The sequence below is a fragment of the Doryrhamphus excisus genome, chromosome 1 (genome assembly GCF_030265055.1).
Source record: "Doryrhamphus excisus isolate RoL2022-K1 chromosome 1, RoL_Dexc_1.0, whole genome shotgun sequence".
Classification (NCBI taxonomy): domain Eukaryota; kingdom Metazoa; phylum Chordata; class Actinopteri; order Syngnathiformes; family Syngnathidae; genus Doryrhamphus; species Doryrhamphus excisus.
Window position 1 is genome coordinate 1,416,574 of NC_080466.1, and position 18,427 is coordinate 1,435,000.

General features: G+C 39.1%; 2 protein-coding genes across 3 annotated transcripts; one reads left to right on the top strand and one right to left on the bottom strand.

The window, feature by feature from the left end:
• Positions 1-58: 58 nt before the first annotated feature.
• LOC131100515 (gastrin/cholecystokinin-like peptide) lies at positions 59-2,316 on the bottom strand. 2 transcript variants are annotated; one of them, XM_058046140.1, is made up of 3 exons: positions 2,100-2,316; positions 1,795-2,000; positions 113-189 (listed from the first exon to the last, which is right to left on the bottom strand). In XM_058046140.1, exons 2-3 carry the CDS (start codon positions 1,997-1,999, stop codon positions 113-115), a joined length of 282 nt encoding a protein of 93 aa, XP_057902123.1. In that variant the 5' UTR covers position 2,000; positions 2,100-2,316. The 2 variants fall into 2 exon arrangements, with proteins under 2 accessions (XP_057902122.1, XP_057902123.1); XM_058046139.1 differs by having other exon boundaries at positions 59-189; positions 1,795-2,316.
• A 4,856-nt stretch (positions 2,317-7,172) lies between these two features.
• Positions 7,173-12,102, top strand: LOC131100467 (keratin, type I cytoskeletal 17-like). The gene is made up of 9 exons (XM_058046135.1): positions 7,173-7,523; positions 8,446-8,571; positions 9,300-9,382; positions 9,457-9,613; positions 9,693-9,854; positions 11,285-11,410; positions 11,485-11,714; positions 11,786-11,820; positions 11,898-12,102. The coding sequence occupies exons 1-9, from the start codon at positions 7,224-7,226 to the stop codon at positions 11,993-11,995; spliced, it is 1,317 nt and encodes a 438-aa protein (XP_057902118.1). The 5' UTR covers positions 7,173-7,223; the 3' UTR covers positions 11,996-12,102.
• The last annotated feature ends 6,325 nt before the right edge of the window (positions 12,103-18,427 follow it).

Consider the following 18,427-nt stretch of genomic DNA (forward strand, 5'->3'; position numbering starts at 1 on the left):
TCACTTTGTGGTGCTTTCATTAAAACTCTTTCGGTGTACTTTGCAAAAAGATTTTATTCATAAAGTTAGAATAGGACGACATTTGAGGCGGCGACGGCCACGGTGTCGTGCTTCATTCTGCATCTCTGCGTCCGAAATCCAACCAACCCCGATAGTCGCGGTCCAGCAAGCAGTCCGAGTTCACCATTTCTGTGAACAAAGCATTTCCATATGAAGAGCTTGCAACCAAAAGGCGCTAAATCCATTTTTGACTGACTTCGAGAAAATCATTCATTCATTCATTTTCTACCGCTTTTTTCTCACGAGGGTCGCGGGGGGTGCTGGAGCCTATCCCAGCTGTCTTCGGGCGAGAGGCGGGGTACACCCTGGACTGGTCGCCAGCCAATCCCAGGGCACATATAGACAAACAACCATTCACACTCAAATTCATACCTATGGACAATTTGGAGTGGCTAATTAACCTAGCATGTTTTTGGAATGTGGGAGGAAACCGGAGTACCCGGAGAAAACCCACGCATGCACGGGGAGAACATGCAAACTCCACACAGAGATGGCCGAGGGTGGGAATTGAACCCTGGTCTCCTAGCTGTGAGGTCTGCGCACTAACCACCAGACCTTCGAGAAAATCAATGATTTTTAATTACGCACATATCAATGTATTTGGTCATCAAGTCTATATTGCAAATGAAAGAGCTATCAATATAGGTCATAAAAATGCATGCTATAAAAATCCTGCACACACCATGTATTTTATATATTTTTTTAATTTTTTTTTTTTTCGGATTTAGCGCCTTTTGGCTGAAATGATGGATTTAGCGCCTTTTGGCTGAAATAAATTTGAAGTCACCTTTAACTTCTTCAATGGCATTGTTGTAAAAGAATGTAAGGTGCTTTAATGTGCTATGCTAATAAAATAATTACAACACAGAAGCCATTCTCAACATACAATACAAAATAATTATTATTAATTAAATTAGTAAAAATTTTATTAAAAGCAGTGCTCATATTTTTTGGTTGCAAGCTCTTCATATATGAACTTCACATAAACATAAACACATAAAGTTTCTGAAATGAAGAAATAATGTGAATCACAAAATGTTAACACAAAACATGTTTCTATAGTAGGCTGCACGGTGGACAAGTGGTTAGCGCGCTGTTAAATTAAAGTAAATTTTTTAACCTTGTAATTAACATGAAGGCTGAGGTCCTGCGGCACACACCCCCTTGCAAAACTTGCTTGGTTTCATCCACATCACGTGGTCCGCGTTTGATCGCGTTTAGGGCGCCTGTCTGCCATGTGCTGACTCGATACTAGATACATTTTTTTATGATACATATCTAGAACCGCTACTGATGTTGTTTGCTAACTGGGAAATGTACGCAAACAGAGGCAAAGGCTAATGTGAAGCTATTGCAAATAGCTGAAAACAATACGCCATAGTAGCTTTTTGGCCTCTGATAATCTGTAGTTGACTTTTTATGCATCATATCATATTTTCTAATGTTTTTATATGAGAAAAAAAATAATTTTAACTCCTAGAAATGAGCTCCAATGTAAAGCAGTTTATAGCTTTCCTTGTTTATGTATTTTTATTAACATTCAAAACCGTCAACTTTTCTTGTAAACATTTTATACATTTTATTGTGAACTATAATGCAAAGAGAAAAAAAAATGTCAATCATTTTTTGATTGCGAATGCTGAGCTACAAATTTTTCTTTTGGAAGTCTTCCCATGCGCCGCCTTTATGTGAGAGCAAAAGCGCAAACTTTCACACCCCAAACCCAAAGCATACCTGAGATGGCTGTCATGATTTGTTTGGTTATAATCTCACGTTCGTCCTCCGTGAGGTGCGCCCTTCTCTCCAAGCGTGGAGACTCCTGTCTGCCGGCGAAGTCTCTCGCTGCCTCCGCCCCCCTGGCTTGAAGCTGCTCCGCTTTTCTGCTCTCAGCTTCAGCTGCACCGGCGAGCAACAGCAACACCAGGGCGCACGCTGACATCCTGTTCCAAGACATGACTGCTCACCTGGACCACGAAAGATGCTGCACTTTGCCCTTTTTATAACACCCGTAAAGCTAAAAAAACGTCAAAAATCAATACCTGGTAAAGCTTTTGATTGATTTGGTTGACAGGTGAAACAGGAGGACGTACGTCAAGGAAGTAACGCTTGACTGATCATCACGCTTGCGGGAAAGCTTTTTGCAATGTAATAACAGTAAAACAAGTCAATCTATTTACTTGCCATCCAATGGTTCCTTCCAACAATCACAATCTGTGGAAGCTTGGCTGCAAGGTTGGAAGATAACCAACCCTGTTGACGGACGTTTCGTTCATACTGGAAAGGAAAATAAAAAACAGTGACAGTCTGGGACAGTCTGTCACCCCCCCCCCCCCCCCCCCCCCCACACACACACACACACACCCAGGGGACAGAATTTTTTAAACACTCTTGGTGTGAAAAAGTGTTTTTTTGCACGTTTGTCACACACAACCCAAACTGCATTTTTTTAATTATTATTATTTTTTATTATTAACGACAAAGTGATTACCTCCCCTCCCCTCGTTAAAACATAACTGAGATTATTTGACATCTATCAGTCTGGATGAAAACCATTTCTAAAAATGTGGGACTCTAGCAAACCACAGTGAGAGAGCCCTTATCCACAAATTGCGGCCAAAACACGGAACAATTGTCAACCTCTCCAGAACAAAAGAACATTAAGGCTAATCCCAGGGCACATGTAGACAAACAACCATTCACACTCGCATTCATACCTATGGACAATTTGGAGTCGCTAATTAACCTAGCATGTTTTTGGAATGTGGGAGGAAACCGGAGTACCCAGAGAAAACCCACAGGGAGAACATGCAAACTCCACACAGACATGGCCGAGGGTGGGATTGAACTCGGGTCTGCTAGCTGTGAGGTCTCTATGCGCTAACCACTCGTCCGCATTGCAGCCGAGAACCCGTTCGTTACCTTCTAAATACATTTTTCAACATTATTAGAGTCCTCTAGACCTTAAATAACACCCCTACAGTCACCTTTACACTCATTCATTTTCTACCGCTTGATGTCACAAGGGTCGCGAGGGTGCTGGAGCCTATCCCAGCTGTCTTCGGGCGAGAGGCACATATAGACAAACAACCATTCACACTCACATTCATACCTATGGACAATTTGGAGTCGCTAATTAACCTAGCATTTTTTTGGAATGTGGGAGGAAACCGGAGTACCCGGAGAAAACCCACAGGGAGAACATGCAAACTCCACACAGACATGGCCGAGGGTGGGATTGAACTCGGGTCTGCTAGCTGTGAGGTCTCTATGCGCTAACCACTCGTCCGCATTGCAGCTGAGAACCCGTTTGTTACCTTCTAAATACATTTTTTAACATTATTAGAGTCCTCTAGACCTTAAATAACACCCCTACAGTCACCTTTACACTCATTCATTTTCTACCGCTTGATGTCACAAGGGTCGCGAGGGTGCTGGTGCTCTTCGGGCGAGAGGCACATATACATAGACAAACAACCATTCACACTCACATTCATACAATTTGGAGTCGCTAATTAACCTAGCATGTTTTTGGAATGTGGGAGGAAACCGGAGTACCCACACATGCACAGGGAGAACATGCAAACTCCGCACAGAGATAGCCGAGGGTGGAATTGAACCCTGATTTCCTAGCTGTGAGGTCTGCGTGCTAACCACTCAATCACCGTGCCGCCTATGAAATCACCTGTTTATGAAAATAGATGAATAAACAACTCAAAACTCAAGTGTGCATTTACTTGCATTTGCAAACTGATAATTTTTTGCAGCTTTAGTACATTATTATATATACGTATATATACATTTATTATGCATTTGTGGCTGTAGGTGAGTGAGTGTGCACTAGCTAAAGAGAAAACAATTACCTTTTTACAAGCCCAGACATTGTATCTTAGCATCTCTTACTGGAAAGGCACAAGTAAACAAATAAGAAAAGATGCACACGCCCATCTGTGATATCTGATAAATGCTGTTGAAAATTGGGGAAAGTTTTTTTTAATTTTTTTTTCATATGTTGCCAGGTCTTATTGACATGCACACACCTACTTATGGAGAACACTTGGCAACAGATGTTGTGCGCTCCACCTGCACTGCATTAGCGCTCATCTATGTCAACTCACAAGTGTGTGTATCTTTATGTAATGTTCAGAAGCTGCGCCTGTCATGCAGTTTTGTGATTGACACCTCAAACCTACTTTGTGTTCTATGTTTGAAAAGTGCATTTAATTGCATTATATTGTATCTTTGTGTTCAATTACTATGTAATATTTTTATCCTCAATGGAAAATTTCTATTTAATATGAAGTATTGCATATATGAGGCTTAATGTGTTCATGCATGGAAGAAGAGTGACAATCCAAGCGGTCTCTTCAAGGGTGTGTCTTCCTGAAGACATACTTTTCTATAATTAATATACTTTTGTTTCTTTTGATTCTCTTTTGCAGTGCACCAGATGTAACAATATAGCATATACAGTACTGCATGTATGCACAGGTTGTACACACGCAAGAATTAATTCTAACCAGTTTACGTCGTAAAATGCAATGACTGACTTCAGTCGTTGAAAAGAAAACCAATTATGATCCAGTTTCTTTTGGTCGTGTGTTTACAATGTGGGTATTGTAGTATTGGGTACCATGTACGCCAACGCATTGATTTAATCTGCAGAACGATGATGAAAGATGGCCATAAAACGCCCCGAGGTAGCGATTGAATGTCACGGGAAACAGACGGCCTGGCAGCGTCGAAGGGCGTCAGCTGAAGTTTTACACCTAGCAGTTAATAATGCTTAATAACTTCCCCTCGCCTGCAGGGTTAATAGCCGCGTGCAAAAGTGCAGCATTGTATGCTCAACAAGTGCAAAAACTGATTTTTTTTTTTACGGTGAGCATGCAGACTGCAGCAAAGTCATAAGCTGTGTGCAAAAGGTATGCAAAAATGTATTATTTACATATTAGTGTACACGTATGCTCCATGCAGCATCCACTGTGACGTCACTAAGAAGTGCAACAATTGAAAAGTAGGGGAAAAACATTTTTGGCTACTAACTCGGCTAACTTTGACAAAGTCGGTAACTAAAAAGGCACATGAAAGCAGGATGCATGCATGAAAAAGTTTTATTTTCTTTTGCATGTTTATCACACTTATATGTTTCACATCATCAAACTCATTTAAATATGAATCAATGACAACACAACCTACACTTTTTTAATGAAACATTTTATTATTAAGGGAGGAAAAAATCAAAAAAAAAGAAAAAAGATCATTCCAACAGTAAAATATGGTGGTGGTAGTGCACTGGTCTACTTCAGGGACCTACAAGACAAAAAATACTGCTGTACCAAAACAACAGCTCTGTGCCCCATTACATCTGGCGTAAAAGTAACGCATCATACCAACAGTAAAATACGGTGGTGGTAGTGTAATGGTCTGCTTCAGGGACCTATAAGACAGAAAACACTGCTGTACAAAAACAACAGCTCTATGCCCCATTACATCTGGCGTAAAAGTAATACATCATACCAACAGTAAAATATGGTGGTGGTAGTGTAATGGTCTACTTCAGGGACCTAGTATAAGACAATAACCACTGCTGTACAAAAACAACAGCTCTGTGCCCCATTACATCTGGCGTAAAAGTAACACATCATACCAACAGTAAAATACGGTGGTGGTAGTGCAATGGTCTACTTCAGGGACCTATAAGACAAAAACCACTGCTGTACAAAAACAACAGCTCTGTGCCCCATTACATCTGGCGTAAAAGTAACGCATCATACCAACAGTAAAATATGGTGGTGGTAGTGCAATGGTCTGCTTCAGGGACCTATAAGACAAAAAACACTGCTGTACAAAAACAACAGCTCTGTGCCCCATTACATGTGGCGTAAAAGTAACGCATCATACCAACAGTAAAATACGTGGTGGTGGTAGTGTAATGGTCTGGGACTGACCTGGAAGACCTGCTGTAGGAGAATATGAGTCTGTTGACCTCAAGCTAAAACCAACTTGGGTTCTGCAGCAGGGCATTGATCCGCATTTCAGATTCATTTTCTACTGCTTATCCTCATGAGTTTCGTAGGGCGGGTGCTGGAGCCTATCCCAGCTGTCTTCAGGCGAGAGGCGGGGTACACCCTGGACTGGTGGCCAGCCAATCACAGGGCACATATAGACAAACAACCATTCACACTCACATTCATAGCTATGGACAATTTGGAGTCGCAAAAAACATCATTCCAACAGTAAAATATGGTGGTTGTAGTGTAATGGTCTGGGGCTATTATCATTATTATTATTATTATTATTATTATTATTATTATTATTATTATTATTATTATTATTATTATTATTATTATTATTATTATTATTTGGGGGCCGTTTGGATTTGTTTTGTCCCTTAATAATAAAAAGTTTGTACTGTATATTGTATTGTATTCATGCAGACTGCAACAAAGTTAATGAAAAATAATTTGAAAAAAGTCAAATTATTGTTCTGTTTGCAGATTATATTGAAAAAAAGGAGTAATAATGTTAATATTTAATTAGATAAATGATGAATTATCATTATCTTATTGCACAATATTAGTAACTATTGCGGGTTGTTTTGTATCCTCCTCAAAATACGAATGAATTATAATATTCATAATAATATTCATTATAATATTTTTGGGGATCCTGGCAATTAAAGTGTTATAGGATACAAGATAATTGAATACTTGAATGCAAGAAAATCATTTCACACAAATATAAAGTTAATTAAAAAAGTATTTTGTTATGTTATTGTTAGGTGGTGCTCAGTATAGCCAAACCAAGTACAAGAAAACTTCAAATTTCAAAATAAATTGATACTGTACTCGTCATCTAGCCAGCCAGCCAACAAAACTTTAAATTTAAATTTATTTTTTTAACACTTTAAGCAGACAAGACATTAATCCTTTGAAAAATGTCACCCGGGTCATCTTATCAGGAGCCATCAAGTCGCAGAACTTGATATTCAACTTGTCATTGAACACACCTATGATGCGTAAAAAACTATTATCAGCATGCCAAACATTTCTGTGGTACCTTCAGGGACCGTCTCCGTGTCTCGCATGCCACTATAAAATGTCCACTCGAGTCCTCCCCAGTCACTCCTCGACGACGGCATCGTCACCACTCCACCTCTCATCATGTCTCTCATCTTGGGCCGCCAGGGCAGCAGCAGCGCCCGCAGCATCTCCTCCGCCAGCACCATGAGCATGAGTGGCGGCATGGGGATGTTTGGGGGCAGCCAGGCCCGCATCTCCAGCGGCATCTACCAGGGCCGCGCGCCCAGTGTGCACGGGGGCGCCGGAGGCTCCGGCACCCGCATCTCCCAGGCTAGCACCATCGTCTCCTATGGGGGGGCTGCCTACGGCGACATCATGGGGGCCAGCGAGAAGACCACCATGCAGAACCTCAACGACCGCTTGGCCTCCTACCTGGACAAAGTAAGACCATCAGCACTACCGCACTATTTTAGCCCCTAGATCAGGGGTCTCAAACTCGATTCACTTGGGGGCCACTGGAGCTTGGGTCTGGGCAAGGCTGGGTCGCATCAGGTTTTCCAAAAAAAAAAAAAAAACACATTTATTAAAAACAGAAAAATATACAAAATTTTTCAGTGCTTTGGTTCTGATTTTCCACAATAAAAGCTCTGGTAAAACATTCCACTGTTCTCAAATATCTTATTTTTTATTTTTCTGCACAAAATAAGATGAAAAATAAATAATCAAGAATAAAGAAACTCACTCAATCAGTAATAAATAAATATAATAATAACAATAAAACGGCAAATAATAAAACTTAAGAAACCACATATAGTTGGTGGGTAGACAAATGATTTTTTTCAGATTAAAATGAACAAAGCATTATTAGAGCCCTGTAGACATGACAAAACACGACTATAGTCACATTTATACTTTTTTTTATTTACAACATATTGCGCAACTGCAGGGTCTTGAGACACATGCTAACTCGCAAACTAGAGAGCTAGCGACCTAAACGGTAGCCTTCAAGTTATTTCCTTTCAACTTAAATTGCCAAAAATTTACCACTTCCACACGGATAGGGAGGATAACTATTAAGTTATTTAACCTTTAACATGAACATTAATCAAACGTAATAATATTTTCTGGGTACATGATACCATACAGCATCCATATCAAACTTTAAACTTTCATATCTCAAACATGCGGCCCGCGGGCCAAATGTGGCCCGCAGGACACTAGTTTGAGGCCCCCGCTCTGGTATATGTTTGGTAGACAGTAAATGATTCTAAAAACAATTATAAGAAGCAAAGAGGTACCCAGATCCACAAGTTAATGCCTTGATTACTGCGTTGTGATAAAGTGTCGCCTTGTTTGTGTGCAGGTACGCGCTTTGGAGGCCGCCAACAGGAAGTTGGAGATTCAGATCAGAGAGTTCTATGAGAGAATGTCCCCCATTGCCAGAGACTTCACCGCCTACTTCGCCACCATCAACCAACTGCGAGCTCAGGTGTCGCTCACACCCAAAATATTTACCGACTGTGTTCCCATCATGCACGGAACCAGGATCAAAGGCAGGGACTAGACTCATTATCCTCCATTAGAATTCACGAGGAACCGGTTCACTGAGGATACAAGTCATTTGTTTGTCACTCACTCATGTATTTGTTTTTTTGCCTTCGTACTGTACTGATAGGTGGCTGCAAATGGCCCCCGGGCCGCACTTTGGGCTCTGCTGTCTTAGTATATATATACAGTCTATACTTCCATTTATGTTAAAAAAAAAAAAATCTAAAGACTCATACTCAAAATGTATTTAAAAAATTTAATAATATTTTATAATTATTTTGTAAAATAATTCATAATATTCAAGTATGAAAACATAATAATAAAATAATTTCAGACAAAACAGAATCATTTAAATAAGTAAGAATAGTTCCATCTGGTGGTGGTCTGATGAGCTGTGTTTAATTTACAGTTTTGCTTCTATTTTCTGCTTCTATGCTTCTATTTATATTTAAAAATGTATTTTTATGTAAAAAAAAATTTTTGCATTAACAAAAAAAACTGAAAATACAATCATAAATAATGTTACTCAGAGCAAACAGCAAGTGACTAAGTAATAGTGCCACCTGGTGGTGACTTTTAGTACCTGCAATTAGAGCAGCCTGCCACCTGCTGGAGAGTAGACACTGTGACGTGAAACCAGTTCAACAGCGCATCTTCTCCCCCGTCCAGATTGCAAGGAGTTATGCAGAGAATCAGGGCGTCATCCTGCAGATTGACAATGCTCAACTGGCTGCCGATGACTTCAAAATGAAGTAAGTCGCACGCTGATGGTGGAAAAGTATTGCAGTTTCAGCGTGCATGACATGTAATCATCACGGGACTGCAGGTATGAGGTGGAGATGAACACGCGTGCAATGGTGGAGTCTGATTTGGTTCGTCTCCGGGGGGTCAAGGACAGCATGATCGTTACCATCAGTGACCTGAAAATGCTGATCGAGAATCTGAAGGAACAACTGGCACAACTCAAAAGGAACCACGAGGAGGTCAGGTCACTTCAAAGGAAGCGAAGACAGAGGTCGTGTGTTTTGAAGGCATCCATTGTTGTTGTTGTTGTTGTTGCAGGAGATGAATGCAATGAGGCTCCAATACACCGGTAATGTCAACGTAGAGGTGGACAGCGCATCTGCTGTGGATCTGTCCAAGATCCTTCAAGAAGTGAGGGAACAGTACGAAGCTCTGGCGCTGAAGAACAAGCAGGAATTGGAAAAATGGTATCAAGCTAAGGTGAGATGAGGGCTGTCCAAATTGTAATCGAAATGAAATGAATTTGTTGTTAACCCATTCAATCCCGACCATAGGAAAGTTTCAGGGAAATATCGGCTGCTGACTAAAAAAAAAGTGTGTTTCTACCTTTTTCCATTCTTTAGTGATCAGCAGTACAACATAGGAAAGTTTCAGGGAAATATCGGCTGCCGACTAAAAAAAAGTGTGTTTCTACCTTTTGCCATTCTTCAGTGATCAGCAGTACAACATGGGAAAGTTTCAGGGAAATATCAGCTGCCGACTAAAAAAACGTGTGTTTCTACCTTTTTCAATTCTTTAGTGATCAGCAGTACAACATGGGAAAGTTTCATGGAAATATCTGCTGCCGACAAAAAAAAAGTGTATTTCTACCTTTTGCCATTCTTTAATGATCAGCAGTACAACATAGGAAAGTTTCAAGGAAATATCGGCTGCCGACTAAAAAAAAAAGTGTGTTTCTAGCTTTTGCCATTCTTTAATCATCAGCAGTACAACATAAGAAAGTTTCAGGGAAATATCGGCTGCCGACTAAAAAAAGTGTGTTTCTACCTTTTTCCATTCTTTAATGATCAGCAGTACAACATATGAAAGTTTCAGGGAAATATCAGCTGCCGACTAAAAAAAGTGTTTCTACTTTTTTCCATTCTTTAATGATCAGCAGTACAATATATGAAGGTTTCAGGGAAATATCGACTGCCAACTAAAATAAAGTGTGTTTCTACATTTTGCCATTCTTGAGTGATCAGCAGTACAACATAGGAAAGTTTCAGGGAAATAGCAGCTGCCGACTAAAAAAAAGTGTGTTTCTACCTTTTGCCATTCTTTAATGATCAGCAGTACAACATAAGAAAGTTTCAGGGAAATATCGGCTGCCAACTAAAAAAAGTGTGTTTCTACCTTTTTCCATTCTTTAATGATCAGCAGTACAACATAGGAAAGTTTCAGGGAAATATCAGCTGCTGACAAAAAAAAAGTGTGTTTCTACCTTTTTCCATCTTTTATGGTCAGCAGTACAACATAGGAAAGTTTCAGGGAAATATCTGCTGCCGACTAAAAAAAAGTGTGTTTCTACCTTTTGCCATTCTTCAGTGATCAGCAGTACAACATATGAAAGTTTCAGGGAAATGTCGGCTGCCGACTAAAAAAAAAAAGTGTTTCTACCTTTTTCGTTTCTTCAGTGATCAGCAGTACAACATATGAAAGTTTCAGGGAAATATCAGCTGCCGACTAAAAAAAAATATCATAAAATGTCTGTTTTGCTACTGCAACACAAAGCAGAAAAAGGTGATCAAATCAAGCGCCTCCCTCACTCACAAGTATAGTTTTTTTCAGTTAGCTTAGCATTGCTTAGCAACCAACATTGGACATTTCAACGTACAAACAAATGAATGAAATGCTTTGTTTTGCTGTAGATGGAATCCCTGCAGACAGAAATCCGCGGCTACACAACAGAAGTCAAGACCTTTTCCTCCCAACTATCTGAGCTAAAACGGACTTACCAGAGTTTGGAGATCACATACCAGGGCATCCTTGCCGAGGTACGACAACATCAAAGCCACTTCCTGTCACGCACGTGTGCCAATGCTGCGTCCTGTCTTCTTCTGCCGTACAGATCGAATGCCTCCATCAGAACCTCGCCGAAACCAAGATGCGATACAGTACTCAGCTCAGCCAGCTGCAGTTGACCATCAATGCCCTGGAGGTGGAGCTGCAGCAGCTCAAGGTGTCCATCGAGCAGCAGAAGACGGAATACAACCTGCTGCTGGACATCAAGATGAGGCTGGAGAGGGAGATCGCTGAGTACCGCCGCCTGCTGGATGGAGAATCTTACGAGCAGAAAAAGTGAGCCACGGTCTTTGACCTTTCATACCTCATTCATGGAGGACCTCTCATCATGTCTTTTCTCATTCAAGGCCTTTGGTCATCAGCAAGGTGGTGCAAATGGAAGGTAAGAAAACCACCTCTTGCCTCCATTAAAAATGACGACACTTGACCTCACGTCCTCTTTGTCCTCCACCCCTGCAGAGCACAAGCCTGTCGTAGAGAGGAGAGTGAAAACCATCGTGGAGGAGATCATTGATGGAAAGGTGGTGTCCACCAGCGTGGACACTCAAAGGCATTAAAGGCGTCTGCTGATCAAGATTGGCCCCTTGAGGTGGTTCCTCGTGAAAGCGACAATGTGATCATAACAGCCTTTGGCCAATAAATAAACATACAACAAACAAACAAACATTTAGAGTAGTTATTGAGGAACTAATGGCAAAGGCACATGCATTTAGAATAGTTATTGAGGAACCAATGTGTAGACACTGAGGACACATTTAGAGTAGTTACAAAGGAACTAACGCCCAAGGTACATAAATTTAGAGTAGTTATTGAGGAACTAATGACTAGATACTGAGAAACAGACACACACATTTAGAGTAGTTATTGAGGAACTAATGGCAAAGGCACATGCATTTAGAATAGTTATTGAGGAACCAATGTGTAGACACTGAGGACACATTTAGAGTAGTTACAAAGGAACTAATGACTAAGGTACATTAATTTAGAGTAGTTATTGAGGAACTAATGGCTAAGGCACATACATTTAGAATAGTTATTGAGGAACTAATGTGTAGACACTGAGGACACATTTAGAGTAGTTACAAAGGAACTAATGACTAAGGTACATTAATTTAGAGTAGTTATTGAGGAACTAATGGCTAAGGCACATGCATTTTGAATAGTTATTGAGGAACTAATGTGTAGATACTGAGGACACATTTAGAGTAGTTACGAAGGAACTAATGACTAAGACATACATTTGAGTATTTATTGAGGAACTAATGTGTAGACACTGAGGACACATTTAGAGTAGTTACGAAGGAACAAATGACTAAGACACATACATTTAGAGTAGTTTTTGAGGAACTAATGAAGAACTAATGAGTACATATTGAGGAACAGAGGCACACATTTAGTAGATACTGAGCAACTAATGACTGAGGCACATACATTCAAGAGTGGTTATTGAGGAAATAATGAAGAACTAATGAGGAAGTAATGACTAGATACTGAGGAACCGAGGCACACATTTAGAGTAGTTATTGAGGAACTAAGTCATATACATTTAGAATAGTTATAAAGGAACTAAATAACTAATGACTAGATACTGAGGAACAGAAGCACACATTTAGAGTAGTTACTGGTGAACTCATCAGGATTATATACTGTATATTTGTATGTATTAAACTCATCAAATGAACTGAAAATTGAAATGAAGCTAAAAGATGTTTGAAAATCAAATTTCCCAACATTAATTTCTGTAATAGTAGCAGAACATTTGAATCTCACTTTAATGAACAATGAAGGGTAATTATTCAAAGACGTGTCATTTGAATTGAATTCACATATTTTGAGTGCATTTTCAGAGATTTTTCTAGATACTAAAATGCAGCAAATTTACTTCCGCATTATAATTTACAAAGTAAGTATTAAGTATAGCCATTTGATACGTTTTTTTTCTTTATTAAGACCACACATACAAGTATAATAAAAACGTTGCTGTGATGCTCGGACTGTCCTTGAATGCATCTCGCATTTCTCTCGTGACAATGAGGAAGCGCCTGGAAGGGAAGCTACTAGAGAAGTGTTTACTGTGAGTCGAAAATACATATATAATATTGGAATTGCACTACTATTAATGTGTTCAGGTCAGAATAAAGTTATAAAAGAACGTTACAGTATGTGTGACTTCGTAGGGGCGCTACACTCTCCACTCTTCCTTCGTCTGTCGTCATAACAAACAGGCGTGGCTTGCCTTGATGATTATGCCTTAATTAGGCTACTACATTTAAAGCAATTTCTGTCATTTCTATCTGTGAAAGGAAGTTCATTTTGGAAGAATCATTTTGCTTATAGACCAGTGTTTTTTTCAAATGTTTTCAAAATTTGATCAGGAGTTTATATATCAAGTTTGCTCACCGCACCACAACTTAATGGTTGCAACTCTTTTCATGACCACCAGATGGCATCGTTGTTCCTCTGGTTAACACAAAAGATGGCTCATACAGCCACACCTAGTGCTATGAAAAAAAAATAGAATAAATAAAGTATATTTTTATTAAACCTGCAATGAAATGCACGTAATTCACTCATGTATAATATGGTTATATAAATTAATTTGAGGCAGCACTGGCAACACTGCATTTGAATTTCTGCACATATGTTTGATCTCTATGTATATGTACATGTTAGGTTCATGGTAGACTCTCTGGCAACCAGTCCAGGGTCACCTAGCTCACCTGGGATAGGCCCCAGCACGTTGTCCGATAGGGACAGACACTGAAATGATCCAAAAGCAAAAACGCATAAAACACATTCTAGGAGAAAATGCTGCACAAACCCGCATAAACTCCATAAACAACAACAACAAGTTGACAAAGTAAAACAGAAGCTAGCCAAACATGCGACCCGCAGGCCAAATGTGGCCCGCAGGACACTAGTTTGAGGCCCCCGCCTTGATATGAAAGTTTAATGTTGATATGGATGCTGTATGGTATCATGTACCCAGAAAAAATTATTACGTTTGATTCATGTTCATGTTAAAGGTTAAATAACTGTTAATAGTTATCCTCCCTATCCGTGTGGAAGTGGTAAGTTTTTGGCTATTTAAGTTTCAAGGAAATAACTTGAAGGCTACCGTTTAGGTCGCTAGCTCTCTAGTTTGCGAGTTAGCATGTGTCTCAAGACGCTGCAGTTGCGCAATATGTTGTAAATAAAAAGAGTATAAATGTGACTATAGTCGTGTTTTGTCATGTCTACAGGGCTCTAATAATGCTTTGTTCATTTTAATCTGAAAAAAATCATTTGTCTACCCACCAACTATATGTGGTTTCTTAAGTTTTTATTATTTACCGTTTTATTATTATTATTATATTTATTTATTACTGATTGATTTTCTTTATTCTTGATTTGTTTATTTATTTTTCATCTTATTTTGTGCAGAAAAATAAAAATTAATATATTTGAGAACAGTGGAATGTTTTATCAGAGCTTTTATTGTAGAAAATCGGAACCAAAGCACTGAAAAAGTTTGTATATTTTTCTGTTTTTAATAAATGCGTTTTTTTTGAGGGAAAAACCTGATGCGGCCCAGCCTCGCCCAGACCCTAGCTCCGGTGGCCCCCAGGTAAATTGAGTTTGAGACCCCTGATCTAAATAAAAGAAACATTCAAATGAATTTGATACTGTAAAATGAACAGCTCTGCAATACTAAATGCTAATACTACATATACGCAAAGGTGCATGTAGTCCCTGTGAAGCCATGACACTGACTATTAAACGTGCCGAGACAAGACAAAGCTGCCCTTACCTAACATGGCCACAGGCACTGTCTACAAAAATGTACCCATACTGTGTACAGTACAGTACAGTGTCTGTGTCATCTGCAGATGAAGCAATCATTCTCAATTGAATAAAATAGTGCAAAGTACACGTGTGCGGTCATATTTTTAAGCTACAACAAAATGTATTGACATGAGAAGAAGCCCTGTCAGCTTTTTCAAAACTGAACTTCAGTGTAATTCACTTCTTTTGCAGGATCTGTTGTAAATTTCCAGAGGTTTGAGCACGCATGAATAGTCATGGCTGGTACTTAAAGGCGGAGCCAAGAGCTGCAGGCCATGTCATCGTATTACCCAAACCTGTCTGAACCTGAATTCAAATGTATTCCAAAAGCTTAAGTGGAGCGCTTTGCAGCGCTGCAAAGTCATTGCAGGACTTTTCTTGAAGATTGAACTCTTGTTTTCCCGCCTTTGTCCTGTCTGTCAGGGGAAGGATTAAAACAAAAGCTCCTCGGTGTCATAAAACCTGTTGCGCTGGATGGAGCGTGAGTCTTAATAAATTCCAATGAGGACTAAGAGCAAACAGTAAGATATATTATACATGCACCTTCATGTTTTATGCTCCACTTTGTCTCCGACATGAGAGTTCCACACCCAACTAAAAGCACCTCAGGCTCCTAGGCAGGTTGTAGCAGCAAGTACACTTCTGACATGCTGCTACTGCTCTCTCTCCACGCAAGCAGCAATTATTTTTTTTTTTTGTCTACTAAGCACTTCTTTCTTCTTCTTTGCACAGGGAGAACATGCAAACACACAGAGATGGCCGAGGGTGGAATTGAACTCGGGTTTCCTAGCTGTGAGGCCCGCGCACTAACCACTCTGTCGCTGTGCAGTCCTGGTGTGATATTATCATACAAATGATCATATGTCTGGTGAGGCATTAAAGTCGCTATAATGCAGTTTTCCCCCAAAAAATAATTAATTCACACTTTCACACGGAATGGAGAACAGAGCCGACATATGGCTGAGATCAAATGAAAAAAAATGGCTCTCCACTCATTCTGTGGGGAAGTGGTAATTTTTTTTGGTCCTTTTTTGTCCTTCCCCACTCAATTTGAAACACTTTTTAAAGTTTTGAATAAGTGAATCGAAGTGTATAACTCGCTAGATTGCTATGCTAGCGGCAGCTGTGTGTTATGTCCCTGCAGTGATACGGTAGCCTGTGATGTAAACAAAAAGTGTAAAAGTTACTACAGTAAACCTCGGATATATCGGACTTGGATATATCGGAAATTCGCTCACAACGGACAGATAAAAAAGAAGCGATTTTTCTGTAATGCATTTCCAATAAAAATTCATTGCATATATCGGATTTTTTATAACGGATTTCGCCTATTTCGGACAAAATCTCCAGTCCCGTTCCAATGCATTTCCATTAAATTTCCCTCGCATATATCGGATGGCCGCATCGTGGCGCTCCGATTCGCCGAATCGTGACAGGCCGCTATACGACGTCATTTGCAGCGTTTGCAGCGTTGCCTGCGCGTCCAGGTACATTGGAAACATAGTCAAGGAAGTGCCTTTTTATAACGGATAAAATCCCATTTACGCATATACCGGATATAAATCCCATATATGCGTAAAACGGACATTTTCCGGTATACGCATATAACGGATTTCACTTATATCGGACAAAACCAGTGGGAACAATTGAATCCGATATATCCGAGGTTTACTGTAGTTCATGTTAGCAGGGCTCTAATAATAATGGTAATGGTAATGGTAATGGTAATGGTAATGGTAATGGTAATGGTAATGGTAATGGTAATGATAATGGTAATGGTCATGGTAATGGTTTAATTTCATTTGAACATGCATCAGATTACAATTGAATGCATCCCATAATCAGTTCCCAGTTCCACATGTCCAAAAGGAGTAGGAAGAAGCAAAGCTTATTAAATCCTACCCCTCCATCTGCCACTTTTACAATCACTAACTGTTACATTTGTTCACTTCCTGCTTTCCATAATACAGTTTAAGTTTTTTTTTTTTTTTTAATAATGTACCTCGTACCGAAGTAGGAGGTGATATGAGCATCCAATGCCATAATGTGTACCATAGTGCGTGTCAATATAGTGATATATATAGCACATCATGACTGGTTCAAGACTCTTCATCCTTGTATTTAGCTATATATACTTCTGAACTATATCAGCAAGTTGAAGTATTTGTGATTTTAGAAATAAGGACGGCATTATGAATTATCCTTACTGGCCTTTTTTGCAGTACATTTAGCGAGTGAAGATTGCTTTTATAGTTATTAGCCCATATTTCCACATAATAAGTAAGTAATATGGTAGAACCAGAGAGCATAATATGAAAACATGTATTTAGAAAGTCATTAATAGGTTTTCTACGCTCTGAGTAGGAAAAGATTCTGGCCTGGAACTAATTAAACGAGATAAACGAGGGACGACTCTACACGTCTAAGTGAAAAAACGTCCAATGACACACAGGAGGAAAAATGGCGAAATGGACCCAACTCCTCCCGGCGTATCGTAAGACATTCCCAGGCCTTTCTCCAACGCATCCTGGATCTTCCCCAAGACCTCCGACCAGTTGCACGTGCCCGGTAGGCATCCTGATCAGGTACCCGAGTCCTATAGGTTAGACCAGGGGTGGTCAAACTTTTTGACTCGCATTGATTTAACAAAATTGCCGGGAAGGGGGGGGTGGTATATAGTATTTTACACGTAACAGTCAATTTTTACACCTATATTTTTACACATATTTTACATGTAAAAGTGTCATGCAATCTGCTATATGTGAACTTTGAAATCATTTATTTGATGTGAAGTGTATTAGAAATTAAATGTATTATTATTATTGTTATTATTATTATTTTTATTAGAATTACTATTGTTATTATTATTAGTTATAGTAATGTTATTATCATTATATTATATAATATAATATATTATAATTATTATTTATAGTATTATATAATATATTATTATTATATATTAATAATAATAATAACAATAATATTGTTTAGTATTATTTTTAATAATAATAATATTATTACTATTATTATATTAATATTATTAACAACAATATTAATATAATAATAGTAATATTATTATTAACAACAACATTATTATTGTTATTATTATTATTATTATTATTTTTACTATTGTGCTTGTGTTCCTTTTTCCAGGAGCATTTTGT